This window comes from Agelaius tricolor, unplaced genomic scaffold (genome assembly GCF_023055355.1).
Source record: "Agelaius tricolor isolate 1412-34295 unplaced genomic scaffold, bAgeTri1.0.p SCAF_93, whole genome shotgun sequence".
Classification (NCBI taxonomy): domain Eukaryota; kingdom Metazoa; phylum Chordata; class Aves; order Passeriformes; family Icteridae; genus Agelaius; species Agelaius tricolor.
Genome location: NW_027269353.1, coordinates 598,034 through 620,985, shown reverse-complemented (window position 1 = coordinate 620,985; position 22,952 = coordinate 598,034). Strand labels below are relative to the sequence as shown.

Below are 22,952 nucleotides of genomic sequence, written 5' to 3'. Positions count from 1 at the left end.
CCTGTCTGCACACCTGGCTGTTGGCTCTTCAGTGACTCTAGAACTCAATTTATTTCAGCACCACCACACCAATCCAAGCTGATTGAGGAGGGGTCACAGACTCCATTCACCACCTCCTCTACCTGATCCTCAGTTCCTGGCCCCTCTGAAGGGAGCAGCACAAATCCCACTGCTTCAGCAGGACCAGGATACCATTAGAAGGAATTTCCTTCATTTCAAATATGAAGAGTTGAAGCTCTTGGATTGCATGAAATGAGAAACAAAGAGTTTTAAATGATTTATTTGATTTCTCCACATGATCACAGTTATAGTTTTACATCAATAGGGTCTGTTACTACTTACAAACAGAATGCATATTAAAATGAAAGCACTCCTTTCTTCCCCAGAGTTACAAAAGGGGTCTCGAGCCTCCCCAGAACAGAAGCTTCTTGTAAGCATAATGATTTTTGAAGTCTTTAACAGTCTGCATTCAAGACCTAATTCTAACAGTTTAGTACAACTCAAAGCTGATTTAAGTTTCTAGCAGGAGATAGGCAACCTCAAAGTGACTGCAGACTTACAGTAATGCTAATTTACACACTATGTACAATTTAGAGAATTCTCTATTCCCCCTACTGGTCCCATTTTCACCACCCCCTTTTCTCTTTTCCAAATTGAATCTTGTTATTGGTTCCACTTTTCTTTGAAATATATACACGAGAATCCATTTTGCAGGCAAGAAGTGCGATGGTATTTTACAAGGGAACAGCAAAATGCATGCTTAACTGCAGAAAACACACAGCTTCATATGGAACAGCAAGTCAACATCTAGAGATTCAGTGTTTAAATATCTGCTGACTGTCTTTCAGCTCATTTTATCAAGAAACAAGAGGCTTCTGCTGCATGCAGTACATGATGGGAAAATCATTCTACACTGTATGTTCGACTCTCTTTTTTTTAGCAATACAAGACGCACATTATATTAGGATGAACTTTGATATTTTGTTTTTTACATTGTTTTACATTTCATTCTTAACTTAAAAAAATAAAAACCCCAAATATATATTTCATTGTTGTCCCAGAAAAGATTTTTTTTTGTTGTTGCCACACCTTCATTCTTTACATTTCCCTTTCATTTGTTCAGATCAGCATTACTGCTTTGCCACATCATTTATGGGAAGAGAGAACCACGGCCACTCTATGCAGTTCTGTACCAGTTAGTAATTGGCAATGGCATCTAAGAAAAACCCTCTCCATTCTACTCCTGTCTGCAGGCTGAAGAATTCATTTTAATTCATTTTCTTAACCCCACCCAGTGTTAAGTGCTGGAATTCTCCTATTCTAAGCATGACCCACACTGCTCTAAGCAACTGTTGATCAAGGATGGAATCAGAGAGGTTTTACTATGACCCTAAACAAGCAGCAAAGGTCTGGAGACTTGTGCTGACACCAAGACACATTTGTTTGGTTGGAGTACATAGAAACACACAGTCTAAGAAACAAAACAGAACAAAACTAGGGGGGGGAAAAAGAGTCAAGTCCACTGTTTCTCCTCCTTGGCTTGAAAGAACAGAGTTTCCAAATGCTGTGCCGTCAGGTGACCAGTTTTGGTTTCTGTGATCTGTGATTTCACACTCCCTGCACGCCCAGGGCAGGCACAGCCTCCTCCCCAGTGCCCATGGAACCACGTGGAAATGTTTCTGTGCATGCACGTTTGTGACATCTCCTCAACACTCTGGTTCACAAATACATCGATTGCACATGGAATATCAGTGGGCAGGCATTAAACTGTGGCTCACTGTTCAAGCACAGAATATTTATATGCAATTCTAATTTAAATGAATGAAAGGGCTTTTTAAACATAAAGCAAATGCAGATCTGGGAGATTTGATATCTTCAGTGTTAATCAACACAGTGAGTCAGATTTTCCTCTCCACTGCTACTGCATATTCTGCCTTTATTCCATATACAGAATTTTACTTCCATTATGCCTCTGCATCTGAAACAAGTACAGACTCCATCACCCAGTGAAGAGGAGCTTTCTTACCTCTGTTTTAATTAAAAGATGCAGTTTCTCAGAGATGTTTGCACCTAAATGGTTCTTCATCTTTTCTGGAACAACCTATAAATTACAGTTAGACTCTACTATTGGTACAGATGTATGAAGAAAAGTCTACATATTGAAATATGTTATCACTTTACTTCAACTAATATCAACAGGAACACTGATATATTTTGCAATTATACAATATGTAGAGTGTAGCCTCACACTAATAACATTAGATGACATGCAGACAGTTCTACTTTCCCTTATAAGAACAGTATATATTTTTTAAACTGCAAGGAACAGAGCCTCAGGGGACCCGGGCGAGCCCTCTTAAGGTAAGCCGCAGAATTTAGAATAGAATGAGTGACACAGAAAAATAAAAATCACTTGTTTTCTTTTCATGGAGATCATTCTGAGGAGAAGGAGCAGAAGGGGAAAACATATTGCACATGTGTGAAACAAACGTGGACTGCTGGAAACAAAAGGTTAAACTCTAGATTGCTGTATTTGCTCTCTGTGGAGGTGAACAAAGTGCTCAGTTTGCAGTTTTGCTGGTATTGTGGTATCCATGGTATGAAAGGGGGAAAAAATGACTGAACCTCTCCCATCCTCCCCATGCTAGAGATGCCATGAGCAAGCTAACAGGACAAGTCACTCTGTTGCTCCCATGTCCTCCCGATTTGGGACACTTTTATTACTGTTTGTTTTCTGTTACACAGAAACCCGACGGGTTGGAGCTGTCATTGCTTTTACCCATCTCTCACTGGAACATTTGCTCATCCTCTTCAAGGTTTGCTTTTAGGCTGGTACAGTTTTGCAGTTGTGATTCCTTTGTCTCTACTGTTTAGGTGTTAAGTCCTTGCAGTGGCTCAAAGTGCTGAAACTACAAAGTAGGCGCCATGGATAACTTTGTACAGGATTTCGGGATACAAATTGTAGAGAAATTTGCAAATTGTTTGGTTACAACACATAAGCAACAACAGCACAGCCTATTTTTATGTGATGTCTTGCAACTAACTGGACTATGGAAGTGAGGGTTTGAGCATAAACTCAGCCTGCTGAGTGCTGGGTGCTTCAAACTAACAAATGTGATGAGTAAAAATGGTAAAGCCACTTCGTTGCTAGCACATGGCTACATGGAATTACAGATTTTAATTTTTTTTTTAATATATATATATATATAAAAACCCTATACTAAATTCTAAAACAAACCTTCAAGTTTTAGAGCACTTCCACTGGAAACACTCTGGACTAGAATTCAGCTTTGCTGGGGGTAAAAATGAGCAATTATGGTGAAGAGGAACCAAAGTAGCTGAGAAGGATGGAGGTTTGCCATTTTCATGTTTGAGATGAATGTTTTTGCAGTGTTTACATGCACCTGGCAGAACTCTTCCCGTGTGCTCTTTCAATCCATATGCTTACAAAAGAAATGTGGATCATGTAAATTCACAGTTATCACAGCCTTTAAAGTGTCTAAGAACTCGTGTGACCAATGCTTGGAGGTGCCCCCTGGTATGTGGGCACCCTCCATTGCTACGGAATAATTACTGCATCTTAACGAGTTTGCTTACCTGAAATAGCAGAGCAGCTCTAATACTGATTACGTATGATATCATCGTGTTAATAAAATAAGGATTTATACAAAGCAGTATTGGAGTACAACATTTAAATGCTATGTTACTTGGCACATTTAGTAATGATTGCTTAGAAATCTTAACAAGTCCAGGGGACTTTTGATGAAAATACTGAAATGTTTGAAATTGGTTTCTAACGTTTAATGTTTTTGGTCTACTCTTTCATATGCTATTCATCTATTATACTGTCCTATCAAGTAAGTGGAATTCCTTGTAAAGTCTATATTGCTAGTTTTGTGGACTGAAAAAATTTCTTTCCAAGCACAAATGTTAACTATACAGTATATATATATATATTTATATGTATATATTTATATTATATAAAGTTTACTTACGTACTTTCATCAACCATATCAGGTCTACTTATTTTTTTGCCCATTGAGAATAAAAGAGCAAGAATGCAACACTTGGTTCTGTCTGACTTTTTCCCTGTTTTTTTTTTCCATAGGCTAAGCTTTTCATTACGTGTGTAAAATTGTCCAGGGGTTTGGTGTAAAAGGTAGCTTTCCTCAGATTCAGCAAGCAGCACGTTTTCAAGGCAAGTTTGGAAATAAGAACTAACCAGATGGTGGTGAACATCTATCCAGTAGATAAGTAAAACCAGTATGGCCTGGGCTAACCGGAATTATTTTATTTAGTAACAGCAAGCCTTTAAGCTCATTAAACGGCCTAGGTAAAAACTGACGGTGTGATTTTGTTGCTTCCTGTAAGTGCCTTTGCAGCTGGGTTTAGAACTAGAGTCTCGAGGAGGGTCTTTAGGCCTAGACTATGGTGCTGATGCCGCTGTGTTTGGGCTTGCTGCCGGAGGCGGCGGGCGGCGGGGGCGGCCCGTGGTGGTGCGGGGCGTGGTGCGGGGCGTGGTGCGGGGCGTGCGGCAGGTAGGGGCCGTGCCCGTGGCCGTGCCCGTGCTGGTGGTACTGGTGCGGGTGCGGGTGCGGGTGCGGGGGCGGGTGGTAGTGGTGGTGGTGGTGGTAGGGCGGCGGGTTCTGGTGGCAGAACTGCGCGTGGTGCGGGTGCGGCGCTGCCGCCGCCTCCGCGTGGTGCGGGGGCTGCGCGGCCGCGTGGCTCTGCGAGGGGGGCTTGCCCCGCTTGCTACCGAACAGGGACCCTAGGAGTGAGGAGGAGTTGGGCATAGTCTGGTGAGGGCGAGATGGACACTCTCGGGTTGATGTAGCTCTTCGGCGCATGTGAGGACTGCTAATGATGGACCCCTAAAAAGAAATTAATAGAAAATAAAAATTAAAAAAAAAATCTTGAAATGTTCGAAAAGGAAATTAAAAAAAAAAAAAGAAAAAAAAAGAAAAAGTTCACACTGACCCACAAACTCCTCCTTTAGGGTTCGCATGGGTGGATTATGTTAGAGAGTTCTAGGGGAAATTTTATCTCCACCTTCCCTAAGTGGCCAATGGGACCCTCGTGCCCTTCTTAGGGGATGTTAAGCATTGAGCGATTTTCTCTCAGTATTTTGACATCGAGAGATATGACTTCAAATTAAAAAAAATGTCACGGGAGAGTAACATGATATAAGACCTACAAGTGTGTGTTTTAAAGGAAAAACACATTTTAAAATACTGCAAAAATACCATAGTTGCTTTTTTACCACAAAAAAAAAAAAGCACTACATTAAATGCAACCTAAATAGTTAAACATACAGCAGCAAATATTACAGTTACAGCTCAGATTTTAAAATGGTATTTAAATCTTTACTTATAGCAGTTTTCCACTACTATACATGACAGTGCTGCTTCTCAGTCCTACCTCTGCATTTTGTGTTAAATGGAACCATACCATTTTTGCCACTAAGATTTCTATGTGCTTATATTATCCTGACCTGTGGTCCAACATTCTCTATTATTTAGCCTGGAATTTAGTTGCTGAAATTTGGGGTTTGTATTTTTAAAGAGTTACGGGACACAACAGTACTTAGGCAAAGTGTGCTAGATTTAAACTGTAATCTACCTAAAGCAAACACAAAAAAAAAAAAAAAGAAAAAAATAAAAGAAAAAATCTGCAAGCTGAATTCAGAGACATGAACAGTATATAAAAATGGTTTGAAGATGAATGAAATCTCATGAAATCCACATTGAATTCACCTATCTGAATAATTTTTTTATCCTCCCATGCCCTATCTGTGCAATTCCATGGTGTCATGACTGCATACATATAGCAATTGAACTCGAAAATAAGCAATGGAGATGGTTGAGCATGACAGTCAATAGTAGTAGCTAAATATCAAACAGCAAGAACAGTGTACTTGGTAACAAAGAGCAAGTGGGCTTTTAAGCTGGGACCAGACTGAAATGGTGGCAAAAGGACACATCATATCCATTTAACCATGCTTGCAGGAACAAAGGGAACAAGGTTAGCTCAAACCAAAAATGGCATTGCTCTAAAACAAGCTGTCAGTGCTTTGTAAGCTGGAAGAATACAGAGTGAATAGCCTAGGCATGCATTTTATTTGTGGCAGGCAGGTTATATATATATATATATATATATGTTAGAAGAAAAAAGAGCAAAAAAATATGTATGTATATAAAAGAAAGGTTTGAAATGCACATCATCACATCCAGCTAGACATCAGGAACTTCCTACTTACTTCCATATTGCTGTCTAGCGATCCTGCACTGCTGCGTCGCCCACGCTTGCCTGCCCAGGACATGCAACAGCAGAGATTAGAGACTGCGACACGACCGGCGCCAGGAGTGCGGCCCCACAGCCCCACGGCGTCAGGGCCAGCAGGGCCAGCAGCTCCCTGCACTGCCTGCGGTTCTGGGGGCACTGGGAATTTGGAGAGGTGCTGCTGATGCTGGGGATCGGCTCACACGAGCGGGGTGTGATGTTGTTGGCAATTCGCACAATTCTTAAGTAGGCGTGTTTGGGCAGCTGGGTTTAGCGCTGTGCTCGTGATGCTGAGCAGCAAGGATTTTAAAGGGTTTGGTTTCCTGGAAGCTGATTGGCCGTGAAGGTTTTTTTTTACTTTAAACATTGAGATACAGTTGTGGGGTGGCATTAACTTAAATGCAAAATTTAACATTGAAATATTCTGAACTTCAGTGTGGGGCACTGTGAGGGGCATCGGTTTTATCACTCGATCAGTTTTATCACTTCATCAGTTTTAGCATTTTATCAAATTGATCATTTCAATTTCAGCTTTGAACCTCAGTGGATTTCATACAATCTTCTTTCATGAGGTTTAAAAAAAAACTAAACTTAATTTTTGATCAGTAAATCTGGAATCTGTCTTGACATTATGGCTAGATTTTGTTTGTTTAGCTGTGCAGTGCTTTATCTTTAAGCATGTCGGATTTGTACTCCAACATTCTCAAATTGCAAAAACTTTTGCCTAAACCCACACGTGAAACTCCAGACTGTTTGCCTAAAGAGCCAGAAAACCTTAGTAGCTGTACAGGACACAGGATCCCAGATTTTCTTTCTCATTTCACAGCAGAGAAAATAGCATCTGGCTGCAGTGGAAATAGAGATTTTTAGAAAACAGCTTGTGGAGCTTTGCTTTGCAAAGTTTCAGAATACTTTCCTGGCAGGGTGTAGAAACAAAACTGAGCTTTGAGGAACCCTCCTGGTGCTCAGAGCTTCCCTAAAATCTGCAGGGCTTTAGAAACCAAAGCTTTCTCAGCACTCTCTCCTTGTTTTCCTGCAAGGCCAAATATCAATCTCCACCCTGCATTGGCACGTTGCTGCCTTCAGAATCTTCTACTCTGAGAGGTAGTTTTGGGGAAGAATGTGAGGATTTCAGCATCACTGAACCAATTAATGATGTACCCTAATCACAGACACCCCAAAAGCACCTGGGATCAGAACTAGGGAGCAGTGGAACTGCTCATAGGGCAATTCAGACTACCCAAAGGATCAGGATGATCAAAAACTATCACCCGCTGGATTTATAAGCATAACATTGACCTGGTTGGTCATAGGACACTGCCCTGAAACAAGTTTCTCTTAAGAGCTACAGTTCCAGGCTACATCCTGGAACATTTTCCCCTCTTAAAATGAGTTGCTCCCCAGTACAATCCCCTCTGCAGTGACATTAAATTGAGGGGAAGATGTTTGGGGTCAAGGTGTTGTGTTTGACTTGTGAAATTCATTGGGATTTGGAACAATTCCCCTGGATGGGCTCTTTGTCAAAAGCTCACTGCTTCATATCCTGCTGCAGTTTTAGCCTCAGCCAAAGCAGAGCTGTACTATCTTATGAGCCCCCCAAGAAAAACTGGGTTTGTTCATCCCTTATTTTGACTCCTAGTCAGGTTTGATATTTTTCTGCTCTGATAACAGGATTAGTACTGATTAACACTCCAACCACTCTTGCTTGCTGATGCAAACACACTGCGGCAGCCGCCTCAGAACTTAGCAGTCAGGCTTGCAAATAAGACTGAGAGCTGACACGGGGCATTAAATGTGGCCAAAAATGAAGGAGAACACAACAAAAAAATCCAATGCCTTTTGCATATGGCAGGAGTCACAGTCTGATCAGATAACCATGGACACAGTAAATACGGACAGAGAGCGACAGATGGAATTTTGCTCAGAGTAACTCCAGGGCAAAGTAGTACTTGCAAAGCCAAGAACAAACAGAAAAATCCTCCTTAAAATGCTTGTAATTTCCCTCAGATAGGCACTATTGCTGTACAGAGGCTTTGTTCCTTTTCCTAAAAACAAACTGAACCCAATTCTGTGCTGACATGCAGTGTGATGGGTTTACTCAGTAAATCCCCTGGAGCACTCCCCCTGCCAATGTGTGTTTATTCCAGACTGTTCTCTGGTCTTTGGGATAGCATCCCATCCCAGAAATGCCTCCCTGGAGCTCCAGCCTTGACATGCATCTCAGGGAAATTCTCAACTAGAATTGCATCTAAGCATGTACTGGCAGGATAATTAGTAGCTGTGGTACAAAGCAAGGTGGTATTTGTCAAATCTCAAGATTAGTTTTGCTTAATATATTATGGTTACTTTAATTTTTTAAGGCTGTTAGAGTGGACTTTAATTTATAAAATTAAATTTCAATTAATTTAGCCTTATCTGTTAGATATGAATATCCCTTGTAAGAAGTATCTTTAACTTACACAAGTCCACATATGAACATATGTCCCACACATGAACATGCATTATATGGGGCCAAGAATATTTCAGATTTATAGTAGAAATATGAAGTGATTACAAGGTTTTTACAAACTTAACCATGCCAAAAGAATATTGAGCTTTATTAATAAAAGCCATTGCAGCTTGCAGAATGGATGTGTGCAGGACACATCACAGGATGTGTGGTGATCTCACAGCTCAGGCTGCAGATCAGCTCAGTACATGGAAATATTTCTCACTGCTGCTCTATAGCTCTTGAAACTTCTGGGCCAGTGAGATAATTGATAGCTAAACACTATCAATGATGTGATATTATGATTTGGTATTATGATTTGGCTTTGAGTGTCTTGGGGGAAAAAGCTTGGAAAAAAGTTTTAAATTAAATTGCTCACTCCAATCATTAGAGAGACCACTTTTGAGGGGGAAAGTACTCTTTGTCACATTTTCATCTTGTTTCTTTGTGAAACAGGTAGAATCTTAAGATCTCACACTGAAACAGAATTATTTTATTTCTGGAAATACTTTTTGTTTAGTTTGGTTTTGCAGTAATCTTTTTTGGTCTGTGGCTGTTTCAGACAAGCCCAGCTCCCAGTAATAGGAACCACTGTACCCCCCTCACCTGGGCAGCACTACCTGGCTGTGCCAGTTGTGGAGTGCTGGGGCAAACAAGAAAATTGCATTTTTTAAACCAGTTCAGGGTGTAAGTATTATTCCCACCTTACAGGTTAGGGATGTGGGAATAAAGTTTGAATTGCACTGTAAACTCAATGTAAAAGCACTGGGTCCCCCAGCAACTCAAAGTGGCTGGAATTCAAATTAAAGAACTTAAAATCAGTCCAAGGGGACTGTTTCTGGGAGAAACAGAATGGGAAACACAACCAGTCCAACCCTTCCTGCTCTGCTTTAGTGACCAAATCATTCTTCCTGTGGAACAGTGGCCATAAGGGGACATCACACTTTTCCCATCTTCCTGTAAACTCATAAAACTCAGCTTTAGCTGGATTAAAATTTGTCTGGCTTCTAATATTTTTATATAAATTAAGAATTTCAAAGTCTGGAACAAATAAATTCAGTTCTTCCTTGACTATAGCTCAAGAATGTTCAATGAAAATGATACATTTCACTTTAGAGAAAAATAAAGCCCTAAATATTTGCATCATATTCGCATCTTGAAACACTTGGATGCTACATTGTGTTTTCTATTCCATGGAAAGAACTGGCAAGGCATGGAACCATTCTCAGGAAAGCATTCCTGATGGACAAATCCTGCTTTCTGTGCATTCCCAGCTTAGGAGCAGAATCAGTCAGGGTATCAGCATTTGTTAGATCTCAGAAGCTTCTGAACTGCCACTCAGAGAAATTTAGTCACTTCCCAGAACCTCCATTTACTGGGATGTCTGGGGCATAGCAATGGGTTGTTTTCCTAAAGAGTTCTGTCAAGTACCTGTGCAGCCAAATGCTGTCCAGTCACATTTCCTTTCACTGAATACACAGTTTAAATTTTGGCTTGGCAATGTTCACTGGACATTTATCTGCCTTCCTGCATAAATATGCAACCAGGCCATTTTCTCATGTTTGTTCGATTTATTTCTGATTCAATGTAGAAAGGGTCTCTCTAAAAATCCACTTTCCTACAGGGTAACAGACTCCTGTTCCTCCTCTTTGTTCATCCTGTGCTTCATCCACAAAAGCATTTGAGGCAACCTAACTCAGGCCTGTTTTAGAGAAGCAGTTTAATATGGGATAATCACTGGGTGCAATATCTTCCTAACTGAAAGAGATTTCTTTGCTTTTCTATGGATCACCTCTCCCACATTAAAAATGAAATTAGCCTCACATGCAAGCTATTCCCTGAGAGAAGGCAGGGAACTTATGGATCATCTCCCTGAAGTCACTCCACCAAATAACAAAGCAAATAACAGGCTGGTTGTTTCTCAAGTCAGTTGCACTGCACAAGACCAAACAGAAGCTCTCCATAATTTTCAGCTATTTCAAGTTAAAATTAAGTTTAGTTGGGTTTAACAAACTCATTGATAAACCCTCAGTCTGTGAGTGATTTCTACTTTTTGTCATGGAGAAAGGTTATTTTCAGTAATAAGCATGCCAGTGGTAGGCATGCCCTGTGAAATGTGTTTGTGATTACAAATGCTGATTTGTTGAATTAAATCCATAATATGAATTCAAATACATGGCAGTGTTTGAAAGAGAAGGATGAGTAATTCTGATGGAATGAAAAAATTAATCAGAAATCACATTTAGGGGTACAGATACCCACTGAACTCACATATTAACAATATGGTAGTTCTCATTCTAATGAAATAAAACCAAAACAACAGAAAAGGATGATGAAGTATCCTCAAATCTGAGGGATAAGAGTGGTGAAGACTAGGGCTTGATCTAAAATCCACTGGAGCCAAGCAAGCACCAATATTCAACTTCAGCCTGATTTTGGATCAAGGGCCTAAGTCTTTTTAATGAAGCACATGGAGATGTGAGTATGAAAGCCTAAACAGAGAAGAAAAGAATTGAAAGAGCTCACTCTCTACATATTTGTATGCACATACACATACCCACAAAACACAGGCTATCATATCAGTTTACAACAATTTTATTTATTGCAGCATAACTAAAATCTCTTCTTTAGTTTAAAAAAAAAAGGAAATAGGTAAGTAGTGTCTACTACCAAAGACATACAGAATACTGAAATTATGACTACACTGTACATCATCACTGCAACTGAAAGAACAAAGCAGAGTATGCAACACAGCCTATGAACTAAAAACCAAATAATTTAAAAAAACCAGATTGCTACTATCTCTGGAAGTACTTTCTGAATAGTGGACATAGTGTTCAGATAAGAGTTCTTGTCAGTGACAGGACTCTTTAACACTGAAAGATTACATGGCTATGCCAGGTGTGAGGCAAACCATCAAATAAAAACATGTACAACCTCCCCTGGCTTGCTTTGGCTAAAAAAATCACATCACCACTGCTTTCCAGTCTTTAATCAGTTAATAAAACTTAAGACACATCAGTGGCTTTGTGAGTTATCAGTATCCTTGTCCACGAGGGCTTCTTTGGTTCTATTGCCAAGAGTACTTCACAACAACCTCTCTCTGCAAGAATTAGGAACTGTGTCTGAGTTACAGAACAAGAAAAGAGCATCAGGGGCACACTGGTGTTACTCAGCTCTAGAGAGAATTTAGTAGGGCTTCACTCAATTTCATTCATCCAGGTGGTAACACAGGTACACTTGAGCACAGAACACACAGAAAGCGCTCGTTACACAGAGACCAGGAGCTTTCCTTCCCTTTCTAGGCCTACTCTATGAGGGGCAAAAAGCAAAGGAGATGAAAAAAAAAGAAAGGAAAACTAAGTGAATTACTCTTAGCACAAGTCAGTCACTTCTGTTTTATTAAAAACTTACAATTTTTCCTCTGTCTTCACTGTCCTTTAAAAGTTTCTATAGCAACCTACAACGGCTTAAATGCTTTCAAACAGTGGCCGCTTAACAGAACAAAGGTAAAAAAAAAAAACCAAACAGAAATTAACCACGAGCCGGTGCGGGGGGGAGTAAGGAGCTATTTGGAAGTGTGAGATCCCATCCCACCAGTGCTATTTGTGGAGGCCCAGGGCAAGCTGGGCTCTGCGGAGGCAGCTGTGCATGCAGAGAGGAGCGGGGGCAGCGCTTACCTGCTTCGGACAGGTCCCGTAGGGAGGAGCTGAGCGCGCTCCGCTTCAGCCCCTCGCCGCCCGCGTAGCTGTCATCGAGGCACGGCCGCGGCAGGCTCCCGTTCCCAGAGTCCTTCTTCAGGCTGGAGCACTGCGACATGCTGGGCCGCACCACCCCCTTCTGCTTCTCCAGCTCCGCTGCAACACACACGGGGGGGGTTTACATTGGTGCTTGTGGCCATGAAATGTTATGAGTAGATAAGCTGCCCATTTTTTAAAAAGGTTGTACAGTTCACAGGTTGGGCCAGTTGCTGCCAGGGTGGAGTTCTAACTGTTTGTTATTGTAATCACCTGTCATTTTCGTTAACTCCCTGTCATTGATGGTTAAGAATTCCCCCTTTTGTCGAGTGACACCCTGCTGCTTCCTGGAGGATGGCACCCTACCGCCACAGCCCCCACCTGCCCAGGGAACAGCAGCCTGGTTTGCAGGTCACACACTCCTCTTTCCACTGCCTCCCCCTTCCCTCCCACCCAGGAAGTTGAGGCTGACTTTGCATGTGACTCTCTCTCACACACAGTAAGACAACAATAAAGTACCTTTTACTTTCACATCACCTATTACAAGGTTAGGTGTTACTGGCCAGTCCCGGTGCTATTGGATATCCTTTCACCTAGCTGTTTTGTCTAACCCCAGATGCTCTTGGGCATTTTACCATACCTTCTGGAACTTTGTTGAGACAGGACTTATCTGCTCCTGTATCAACCAAAAGATCAAATTCTTCATTTAGGGGTCCCACCTCAAAGTTTACCAAGGGCTCCTCTAGATGTTGCATCGGGTCCCCTAAAGTGTAAAGCCCTTGACACCCCTAATTGTCACCTCTAAGAACCTTCTCTAAGGCTTCCTGTTCCCTGGCTATTGCCTCATCGATACTGAGCTTTTTACAAACCCTCCTAAAGTGTCCAATATCTCCGCAATAACAGCAGTGCCTTTTGCTCAGAGGCACTTGAGGTGTCTCCATTCCCCTGGTACCTGGCAGTGCTGGCCCATCCTTGCCTGCTCCTGGTGGGGACCCACCCACTCTTTTGTTACCTCGGATGGTGAAGAGGAGGAGACCTCGGAGTTAGCATGCAAATGGGAAAAGCCCCTCACCAAACCTAACCAAAAACCCCTAAAAACAACGAGCCAACACAAAATGGATGAAGCAAAGTGATGTCTAGGTGTGAGGAACAGAATCTAGTGTCTGCTAAGACCCTTTTTACTCCTCACCCTAAGCTTGTCAGCTAGACAGAGGTCCTCAAACATTAAACTGGAGACCTGGGAAGGATGGAACCCCCAGCTCTGCCTACAGACCAATGGACACAGCTGCCCTCTTCCTCCTCCTCTGAGTCACTCCTGGAGCTGTGGTGGCATGAGCACGGACCTGTTAGTTCTCCCCACCCAAGCTGATCACTTTTAATAAAGGCATTAAAAAGGAAAAAGATCTCCTGCCCGTGTTTATTTCATGAAACAACCCACAACAGCCCTTGAGACATAAACTTAAAGGAATTTAGAGGTTTTAGAGGAGTTAAGAGTTTAGTTAGATAAAGTTTTATTGGAGTTAATTAAAATAAATGTGTAGGCCTTGATGAAGTTAAGAGTGAGTAGTTAACTAATAATTGATTGCTTGTCAACACAATGTTTGGTTAGCTGGGTTTATAATGAAGACTATAGAAACTGATAAATAGCTTTTAGGAACATAAGACAATTGTAGGCCTCCTCTGTTCTGAAACCAAATTAAGACAGGGAATGGGAGTTCTACCAAGGGTTCATTTGTCATATTTGCATTGAAAAGGTGGAAAGGTCAGAACGAGGAAGACTTCATTTACTTCCTCATTTTGGGACTCCTCCCCATGAAAGGGACCACCGACTCATTTCAAGGAACAAACTATGCATGCTTAATGGCTTTTGAACTAATTACCACACGAAGTGGGAATGGCATGTACCAAAGTGATGAATATCTATTTGTATTTTGGGTATTCAATGCTTGTATAGATAAAAGAACTCTGTAATCACCTGTAAATTGCAGTGTGTATTTGGGAGCTATCCCACAATAAACATTCACTTTCTAACTTTAAACTGTTAGAGTTTTTGTCCATCACAGTTGGATATTAGTACTAGATCAATATCCATATTTTTAATAAATCACCCTGTGCCCAAAGGGAGCTTCACCCCTCTGCCCACAGCTGGATGTGGAGCAGGGCCTCTTTTGGGAAAATGGGATAAAATTTAATCTTCAGACACTCACAGGGCTACCAGCAAAATCTATGCAAGTTTGGAGCATGACTTCCTTACTGACTACAGGAATTACAACACGGAAATCAAGAAAAATTCAATAAAGCTTATTGGAAGGGCCATCATTGGGAATTTCAATGTGAGGCAAATTGCCCCTAAAATTCCTGCTGTAATTTGTGATACAAATCACAGATCCATCTCTCCTCTGTCCATATTATCCCTAAAATTCTTACTGGAATTTATAGTACAAATCACAGATCCATCTTTCATAGGTCCACATTATCCCTAAAAATTCTTGCAGTAATTTATACTACAAATCACAGACCCAGATCTCTTCTGTCCAAATTATTCCTAAAATTCTTGCTGTAATTTATGCTACAAATCACAGACCCAGCTCTCCTCTGTCCATTGTTATTGCAGCTTGTCCAAGATAAATTCCACTGCAGCTACACTGCAGTAAATATGAGTCAATGAACTCAGCTGGGGCTTAAGCCATTATTGGCTTTTTCCTCCTTCTTGAGACCAAGTCACAGAAAAACCCACATTATTTTGAACTTTTAAGGAGTTCTAATGGGTTATATACTTAAACCTTTTATTAATGGTAATTTTTAATTTAAAATTTAAATTTACCAAGGGCAGTATTAGGTTTTTTTTATTTTGATTAGCTGGAAAATACTCCATTATATGTACCTTTGTACTTACACTCTATTCTGTGCTTTTCCATTTCTTGAACTTCTGCAATTGATTCCCTCAAATCATCTGTAAACTTCTTCCTGTCCTGAGGATTTGGTGCATTGAAATTTATGAGTACTTTGATATCTGCTCCTGGAACAGCTGACGTGAGCCGAATGCCATTGGGATAATCTGAAAGAAAAAGGCAAGGAAAACTAAGCTCTGATTATTACAATTACTTTTCTTTTAACAAAAATACCCAGCAAAACGGAAAGCTTTTAGTAATATTACCACAGAGGATACAAAGTTAGAGAAATAGAAGTCTGACAGCACAAAATCAGAATAAAAATCCCTCAGGTACATTGGAACAGTTTAACTGTCAAATACTGAGCAAATATTGAGAGATATCTTTATGCAGCTGCTACACTTAAGGTACAATAAGCAATGTATATCAAAAACAGTAGGAAAAAAAAGCAAAAAGCTAAGGAGGATAATTTTTCTTTCATGGAACAGATCCCATGACCTACCTTACCCACTTGTGACCAAAGTTTTGCTGAGTGTAAAGGCTACTTGAAGACATTGCAAATGCTACAAATTGTCTTTTACTTTTAACTCACCATTTGCAGGAAGACAAACACACAAACAGGTACACAATTAGTATTTCCTATTGGATTGTGCTCCCTGGACATCCTACTTTCCTTTTTTTCTTTTAAATAAAATTAAAAGTACCTGTGAAATCATATACTGAAGAAGTAAAAGGACTAATTTGGTTTTTCCACCCCTCTTTTGACCCATATTATAGACTTTTAATAATAAAAGGCAGATGTTTCAGGAAACTGTCTTTGCCTCTTTTCTAGGTGTACTTCTGAAATTTTAACAGCTGGTCAAAAATATCTCCTGGTTGAGACAGAAGGTTCATTTACAGAAAGATACTCAGAATGAAAATATGTTCTGCTGTAGAAAACAAATCAGTCTTTGCTTGAAGCACAGACCTGGAGCAATGGAGTGTCAGCAAACCTCAACATGTGCATTTTAACACAATGTTTTCTTTTACTCAGCTGCCTTGCCCTCTGGGTTTGCTAAAACTCTCAAATATTTACTTCAGTGTTTGAGCCCAAGCTCAAGGGCTCCCATGTACTAAAACCTCCCTCAAGAGCCAGCAGATGAAGTGAGGCACTCCCCTCCCTCAATGCCCTGAGGTTTCAACAAGACTTCAACTATTGGGAAACCAGTGCACGTGCTTGGCTTTTTTAGAATGCATTAACTCTGGCTTTTTTAGGGTACCTTCACTTTGGTGTTTTTAGGGTACCTTAACTCCCAGATCAAAGCTGCAACTAAAAGTGAAGCAAGTCCATTTACAATCCTCAGGGAAAACAGAGCAACTGCCCTGAGGCTCAAACGGTCCTGAGGGGAAGGAGGGAGGAAGGATTTGGGAGTTTTGCTGGGGTTTGTTGTCAACACCTCACACAGAAGAACAGCCAAAAGGTCCCAGAGCTGGGCAGGCTCAGGTGGGATGTTGGGAACATTGGCACAGGGAATGCAGCAAGCAGCTCTGCACCACTCCAGGGGAAAGAATAAAAATGTTTACAAAACAAACAAGGAAAGCTGGCAAGCCCAAAGTCACCAGGGCTGCCCCCACACACGAGCCAAGAAGGAATTTCCATGTAACAAACACATGTATTTTATTACCTGAGGTACTTCTCTGCACTGTATTCATCAAGTATCAGGAAACCCTCCCATCAGTATTTCTTGGTTCCAGTTACACTCTCTCCTAAGTGATCTGCTCCCCCTCTATATTTTGTTAGTGATTTTGACTGAAAATGGAAAATATACTTCCCATATGGCCTATTTATTTACTAGAGATATGTGACATTGTTTTCCCTTTTGCAGCTCATCCATCCCTCAACATAATTGACTTCTATCATTAAAAGTCAATTTTTCTATCACCAGTGCCAGTCATTTGTTCAACCTCACCAGCAGCCAAACCAATATTTTTGTTGCTTCTGTTTTAGCAACACTGACTTTTATTCCCTTGAAACCAGGGAACAGCTGCTCCACACAGAGTTACTGATGGCTCTGGACAAAACAGCCCAAAGCTTGCTGGGGACAGGGGAGACCAAGAATATTGAATTTTACAAATCAAAGGGGACAAATACTTCTCTTTCCCAACTGGAAAATTGCACATCCCACCTGAGAGGCACCAGTATTAGAGTGCAGTCTGATCACTGATTCACTGCAGTGAATTCAGAAGCCCTCCTGAAGTGCCTCAGTTAAAATGTCTCCAGTTCCCTGGGAGGAATCCAATCCTTTGCTTCTTGTTTCACCATAGATATTTTTAAATTTATTTGATTAGTGTTTCTACTTATCATGCTTTATTTTTTAAATATATTTTATTTAACATGGCATCAGAGAATTATAAATCCTTCTATTTTTAGTAGAATCCAGGATAGAAGTATTTGGCCTTCCCCTCCAAAACTGAATTTTATACCATATAACATGTTCACAAGAGAGAGAGAATGCATGTGAAAGCACAGAAAGGATCTGTGGGCTACAGAGCTGCTGTGAGCTCTGCAAAACCTTCCTTTTGCACTCTCCAGAGGCTTGCAGTAACAGCAATGGATTTTTAGGGAGCACATTCTCAAGGACAAATTAAAACTAAGAACCTTCCATGACAGAAGAGCACAGGAACAGCTCACACTGGGCTGTACCCAATTTATCAGGGGGTGAAGGTTTGGTCACAAACCATGAATTCAGTCAGGCTGTGTCCCTATGTACCAAACCAACAACTCTGCTCTGCTGTCACTACTGATACTCTATTTGGGCTTAGAAACAGGATTTTAGCAAATTATTTGGGTTTTTGTCTGCTAGGAAGCACTAAAGATAAAAAAAATATTGGACTGATGCAGCTTGTAAGAGACATAAACAAAAGGTGTCAGAAAATGAAAGCTTATGTTTTATATTTAAATTTGAGGTAGTATATATTATCTAGGCAAAGTTAAGCCATAAATCAGGAAAATAAATTAAAGAGTGTTTTGAATTACAAATATCATTATAAGAGTCATTATTTATTATCACTCAGTTCCAGCTAGTGGTACCACTGACTCAGCAGCAGATGTTTTTTTTTTCTTGGCAATCCTTTTATGCTTTACAAGTAATCACAAACACATTTGGGGAGATTTGGCTCCTGACTACAACCAAAAAACTGTGGTTTATATACTGACAGCATCTTGTTTTAAATGTCAGAACAAAGTTAAATCCAGAGCAATTCTAGTCCTAAACTTAGGATCAAGTCCTGTCCATTTCTTTCACTTACACCATTTTTGTTTTATTTATGAACAAAGTGCTCTTCTAAAAAGAGAGGAAATACTTACACTGGTTCTCAAAGAGAAGAACTTGCATTCCATAGAGGGAAAAGGACTGTCGAAAACTGTATGTAACAGAGTTCTTCTTCTTCTGAAAAATCTTGGTCACCTGAAAGGGATCAGATAAACAAAGTGAAATACTCATTCCACCAAATGTGCCTGTGGAAAATGATTGCTCTGAAGAATTAGCAAAAGAGAAAACATTTTATTTAAAAGAAAGTTATAAATCTGTCAGAAAAAATGTCCCCTTGTCAGTTTTTCCCTTTTTTTGAATGCAACTGATGTATTTAAACTCCTGCTACTGAAAAAACCAAAGCTCTGCAGCATCATCTCTCTAAAGCAGAAGGGTTAATATTTTATCCAGACACAAAGCCTTTTGTGTTCTCTCTCCTCCAGAACTCTACTTTTTGAAATTCCAAAACTTTTGGAATACTTTGGATGCATCCTTTCTGTGCTAGCAAAAAATGAAAATACATTTAAGTTATCCTTAAACCCCCAAATTTAGGTGCTACCACACTGACAAATTTGGCCTATATTATTCCCCAATCAGTTTGATAGAACTGCTGATATCTGAGTAAGCAATAAAAAATAGCAGAAAACCATGTTCCATCAGTTTCCACTCAAGCTCCCATTGACAACTCCTAGGTTATACTCAGAAGCAAAAGGATTAATGTTTTTTATTTAATTCCTGGTTTTAAGGTCTGCAGGTAGGCAAAAAAGCACACACAGCAAAACTGTGTAGATGAGATGTGCCTTTTCCCTAACAAAATATGAAATATTTGCCGTAGTTCTCAGTTTTCAGGTAACAGCCAAGTGCATTCCAAATGGAGTGCAACAAATTTTCCCATTTTAAGAGTAACTCAACCAAATAATTCCAAGCTGTCCTGAGTTCTGAGTGTCTGCTTTTCAAAAGACTGGGTCAAGTTAAAGTCTGTGAAGTTAAATGCACACTAAAAGGTAATGTCAACTGTAAAATCTATTTCAACAGAGCCTATTCCTATTTCAATGCACAAACAGATCTGGTTCATAGAACATCTGGGGAACACAAAGTAGGATGTAATTTTGGTTTTCCACAAGTACCTTGAATTCATTATTCATGGAATAAATAATGTCTCTGTTTATCCTTTAGGACAATGGGTGAACTGGAGGTGAGGTTTTTTTTCTCTGTAGTAAAAGTTACTGTATCAAATACCTTCTTGCAGAGTGTAGCCATTAATAAAAGACTTCAGTTTAAAAGTAAATTATACAGAATTTTTAAAATTAAAATACAAATCTCTTAATCATCCCAGGACTGCTGGAATAGAGGGTAACAGATATTTGTTTTTAGGAATGCTCATGTACTTAATTGCCAGTGATTTCATGGAGATAGGATTTCTGAATACCTCATTCTCTCTGCCTGGAAATACATACCACGAGAAGATCATTAAATAAAAATATTTCTCGTTGGTGCAATCCAAGCTTCTGAGGTTTATTTGGATCTGGAACTTCAAACAGCCTACAGTAGCAAACAAGCCTCCGGTGGGGGAGAGAGAGCACCTGCAATAATAGAAAAATTCATGGTTCATATAACAGCTTCTAGCCAAGAAAGAGCATCTTTTATACACAGAATCTTTTTTCTTTAACACTTCAAATATTTTTCCCTCTAAGCCCATTAGACCTTTTCATCAAAGGACCAACAACACAAACATAAAGAATTTATGCCACAAACTTGCAGGACATTCAAACTTCATCAAAGTTCCTTCCATGAGCATTTTTATTATCAGAATAATAATATCCTATTAGAAGATAGGATGCAAAGCAAGTTTAGCTTTTGTGAGATGCTGTGAGTTACTTTTTGTCAGCCACCAAATTAATTCAATTTGTTCATTCCCTAATACCAAGAAAATGGTGACATCAGGACAAAGCAAATGCATTTTCTATCTGTCTTATTTCTCAAGCCAGCAAGAAAATCAAGACTGAGTTTCCATTTTCTTATTGGAAATGTCTGCTGCAGGTGTCTCTGAAGCTGACAAGTGAGACTTAATTTCTTTCAAATGCAATGATGAGATCTCGTTAACAACACCTAAAGAAATCCATAAACTGGTGCATTATAAGAACAGTTTATCTTTATCACTGACCATGCCTATAACATAAATCTGGAATCAATATTTTCAATGTTCATCTACCATTCAGAAGTGAACTTTAACTGGCAGTATCTTTCCAGAGTATCATTCAATTCTCAAATGGACCAGAAAGAATAAACACACAGCTCAGGTGGGAAGGTGAGGTGCAAACTGTGATTTTAATTATTTGTTTATTCCTTACTGGCTAATTTCTCCAGTGATGATAATATTTCAAATAAATAAAAAGTGTATTAAAAAGGTCTAGAAGACCCTTGGCAATAAATTAAGTAGCCTCTGGGAAATAAATTTTTAAGAAAATCTTTATACTTTAGAGAGTTTTTACTATAACACAACAAAAATTTTGTCTGAAAGAACATCAGTAATTTAAAATTTTATTTTTAAAATGTAACAGAATGTCTTATTTCCAGTTTAGGAAAATGCTGCCAGTTACAATGACTATAAATTTTGAAGGAGTAGGAGAGAAATACCTACACAACCAAGTCCATGGTGCAGAGATCCAATCTACAGTAGAAAGACACATACAAGTTGATTAAACTTCAGAGAAACACAGAACTGTATCATAGCAAGTAAATACGGCACGCTCTGACTATGACTAAATGCCTATAAAGTAAAAACAAATAGAGCTATCAATAAAGACTCTTGCCTGTTCCCCTAAATTCCTTGCACACAGTTAAAAAGTCTCCCACCAGAAGAATCCTTCAAGCTAGGACTCCACCAAGGGCATTGTTTTCTTAATCCCATTTAATTTACAAGGTCAGGATTAGTTTAGGATTTGAATTGCCACATGTCTGAATAAAAAAAGAAACATGGAAAGAAAACATCTCCCACAGAAGCCTATATATAAGCTTAAATCCCCAATTACAGAAACAAAGTTTCATATTAAGTGCATGAATACTGACTTCAGAATATTTATTTCCATTCCTTTCAAAAACAGATACAAGCTTTTATAAAAATTTTGCTTTCTTTCCTCTGCTTCTTCAAAGAGATCTCCTCAGAATATTCTTTACTTGAAATAGACCAAATTTAGATTTTTGGTGGGGTCCCTCATTCCCTTCCCCCTTCCCCTGACTAAGGCTTGTCTGAGAAGAGATTACAGTTCAAAGCCCTTTAACTGTAACAGGGAGAATCTTGAGAGCCACATTCAGAGGCAAAATGCTGTGGCCTTTCTTTTCTCTCTCCTTTTCCAAGAGATGCTTTTATATAGCAAGATTCATTTATATAGCAAAATATTTCAGGACTTTTTCCACAACTATCCTATCTTTGGATGCTCAAACCCAGCATCAGAATCCCTGGGACCTGATTTCAGAATGTCCTGAGATAAAATGACCCCACGTCCCCTTACAAATCCCAGGTCATGGAGGAAGCTGAGCAGGTGACAAAGATGCTGATATGAACAGAACTTCTCTGTTACTCTTGTAAATTATGGAGCTGTAACTGACAGTGCACATTTTGAAATACAGTTCTCTACACAATATCACATTAACAAAGCACTTTGATTCTTTAGAAATAAACAAGAGAACTGCCTAAAATGCAGGTATTTCAGAATTGTAAAGCTTCACAATAAAGGATTTTAAGACTCCTAACATCATCATGTCACCCACAACTGCAAAACCAAAATTCATCTGCATGGACACTCCAGAATTTAAGTCAACCTTACAGGGAATGATTGCGGCACTTTGTGCCCTTTGCCATTTGTGGGCCAGTCTGTAGTGGGGAGCAGCCCAGCTCTGCTGGCCTGCCCTGCCCTCCCCATGGCACACAGAGGGCACTCACCGGTTTCTTGCCCACGATGAGCTTCTCCACCTTCTGCACCTGGGACACGTGGTCCTCGTTGGTCTTCAGCTCGCGCTTGCGGATGCGCTCGTAGATCCCGATCAGCATCTCCCGTGGGATGTCCTCCCCATCATCCACCCCTGCAGGGCCAAGCTGCTGTTAGCAGGGAGGAGAAAATCCTGGCACTCTCTGCTTTCCTGCCCTCCCAGTGCTGCCTGCCTGCCTGCATGTTTGTGCTGGTTTCTGCCAGCTGCCAGCCAGCTCCTCCTGTGCACCCTTGTGCTGCCTCAGCCACGCAGGAGAAGAAGTGGTGTGAACATGATT

General features: G+C 40.1%; 1 protein-coding gene across 6 annotated transcripts in view; it reads right to left on the bottom strand.

The window, feature by feature from the left end:
- Positions 1-264: 264 nt before the first annotated feature.
- IQSEC1 (IQ motif and Sec7 domain ArfGEF 1) overlaps positions 265-22,952 on the bottom strand; it is a 141,314-nt gene continuing 118,626 nt past the window's right edge. For 3 of the 6 annotated variants that reach the window (XM_071418852.1, XM_071418854.1, XM_071418855.1), the window contains exons 7-14: positions 22,629-22,768; positions 21,327-21,356; positions 20,143-20,268; positions 18,742-18,841; positions 15,389-15,562; positions 12,448-12,624; positions 6,257-6,306; positions 265-4,871 (exon numbers count right to left, since the gene is read on the bottom strand). In XM_071418852.1, coding sequence (XP_071274953.1) covers positions 4,422-4,871; positions 6,257-6,306; positions 12,448-12,624; positions 15,389-15,562; positions 18,742-18,841; positions 20,143-20,268; positions 21,327-21,356; positions 22,629-22,768 — 1,247 coding nt within the window. In that variant the 3' untranslated portion in view covers positions 265-4,421. The remainder of the gene's footprint in view (positions 4,872-6,256; positions 6,307-12,447; positions 12,625-15,388; positions 15,563-18,741; positions 18,842-20,142; positions 20,269-21,326; positions 21,357-22,628; positions 22,769-22,952) is intronic. The other 3 variants (XM_071418853.1, XM_071418856.1, XM_071418857.1) reach the window with 2 other exon arrangements.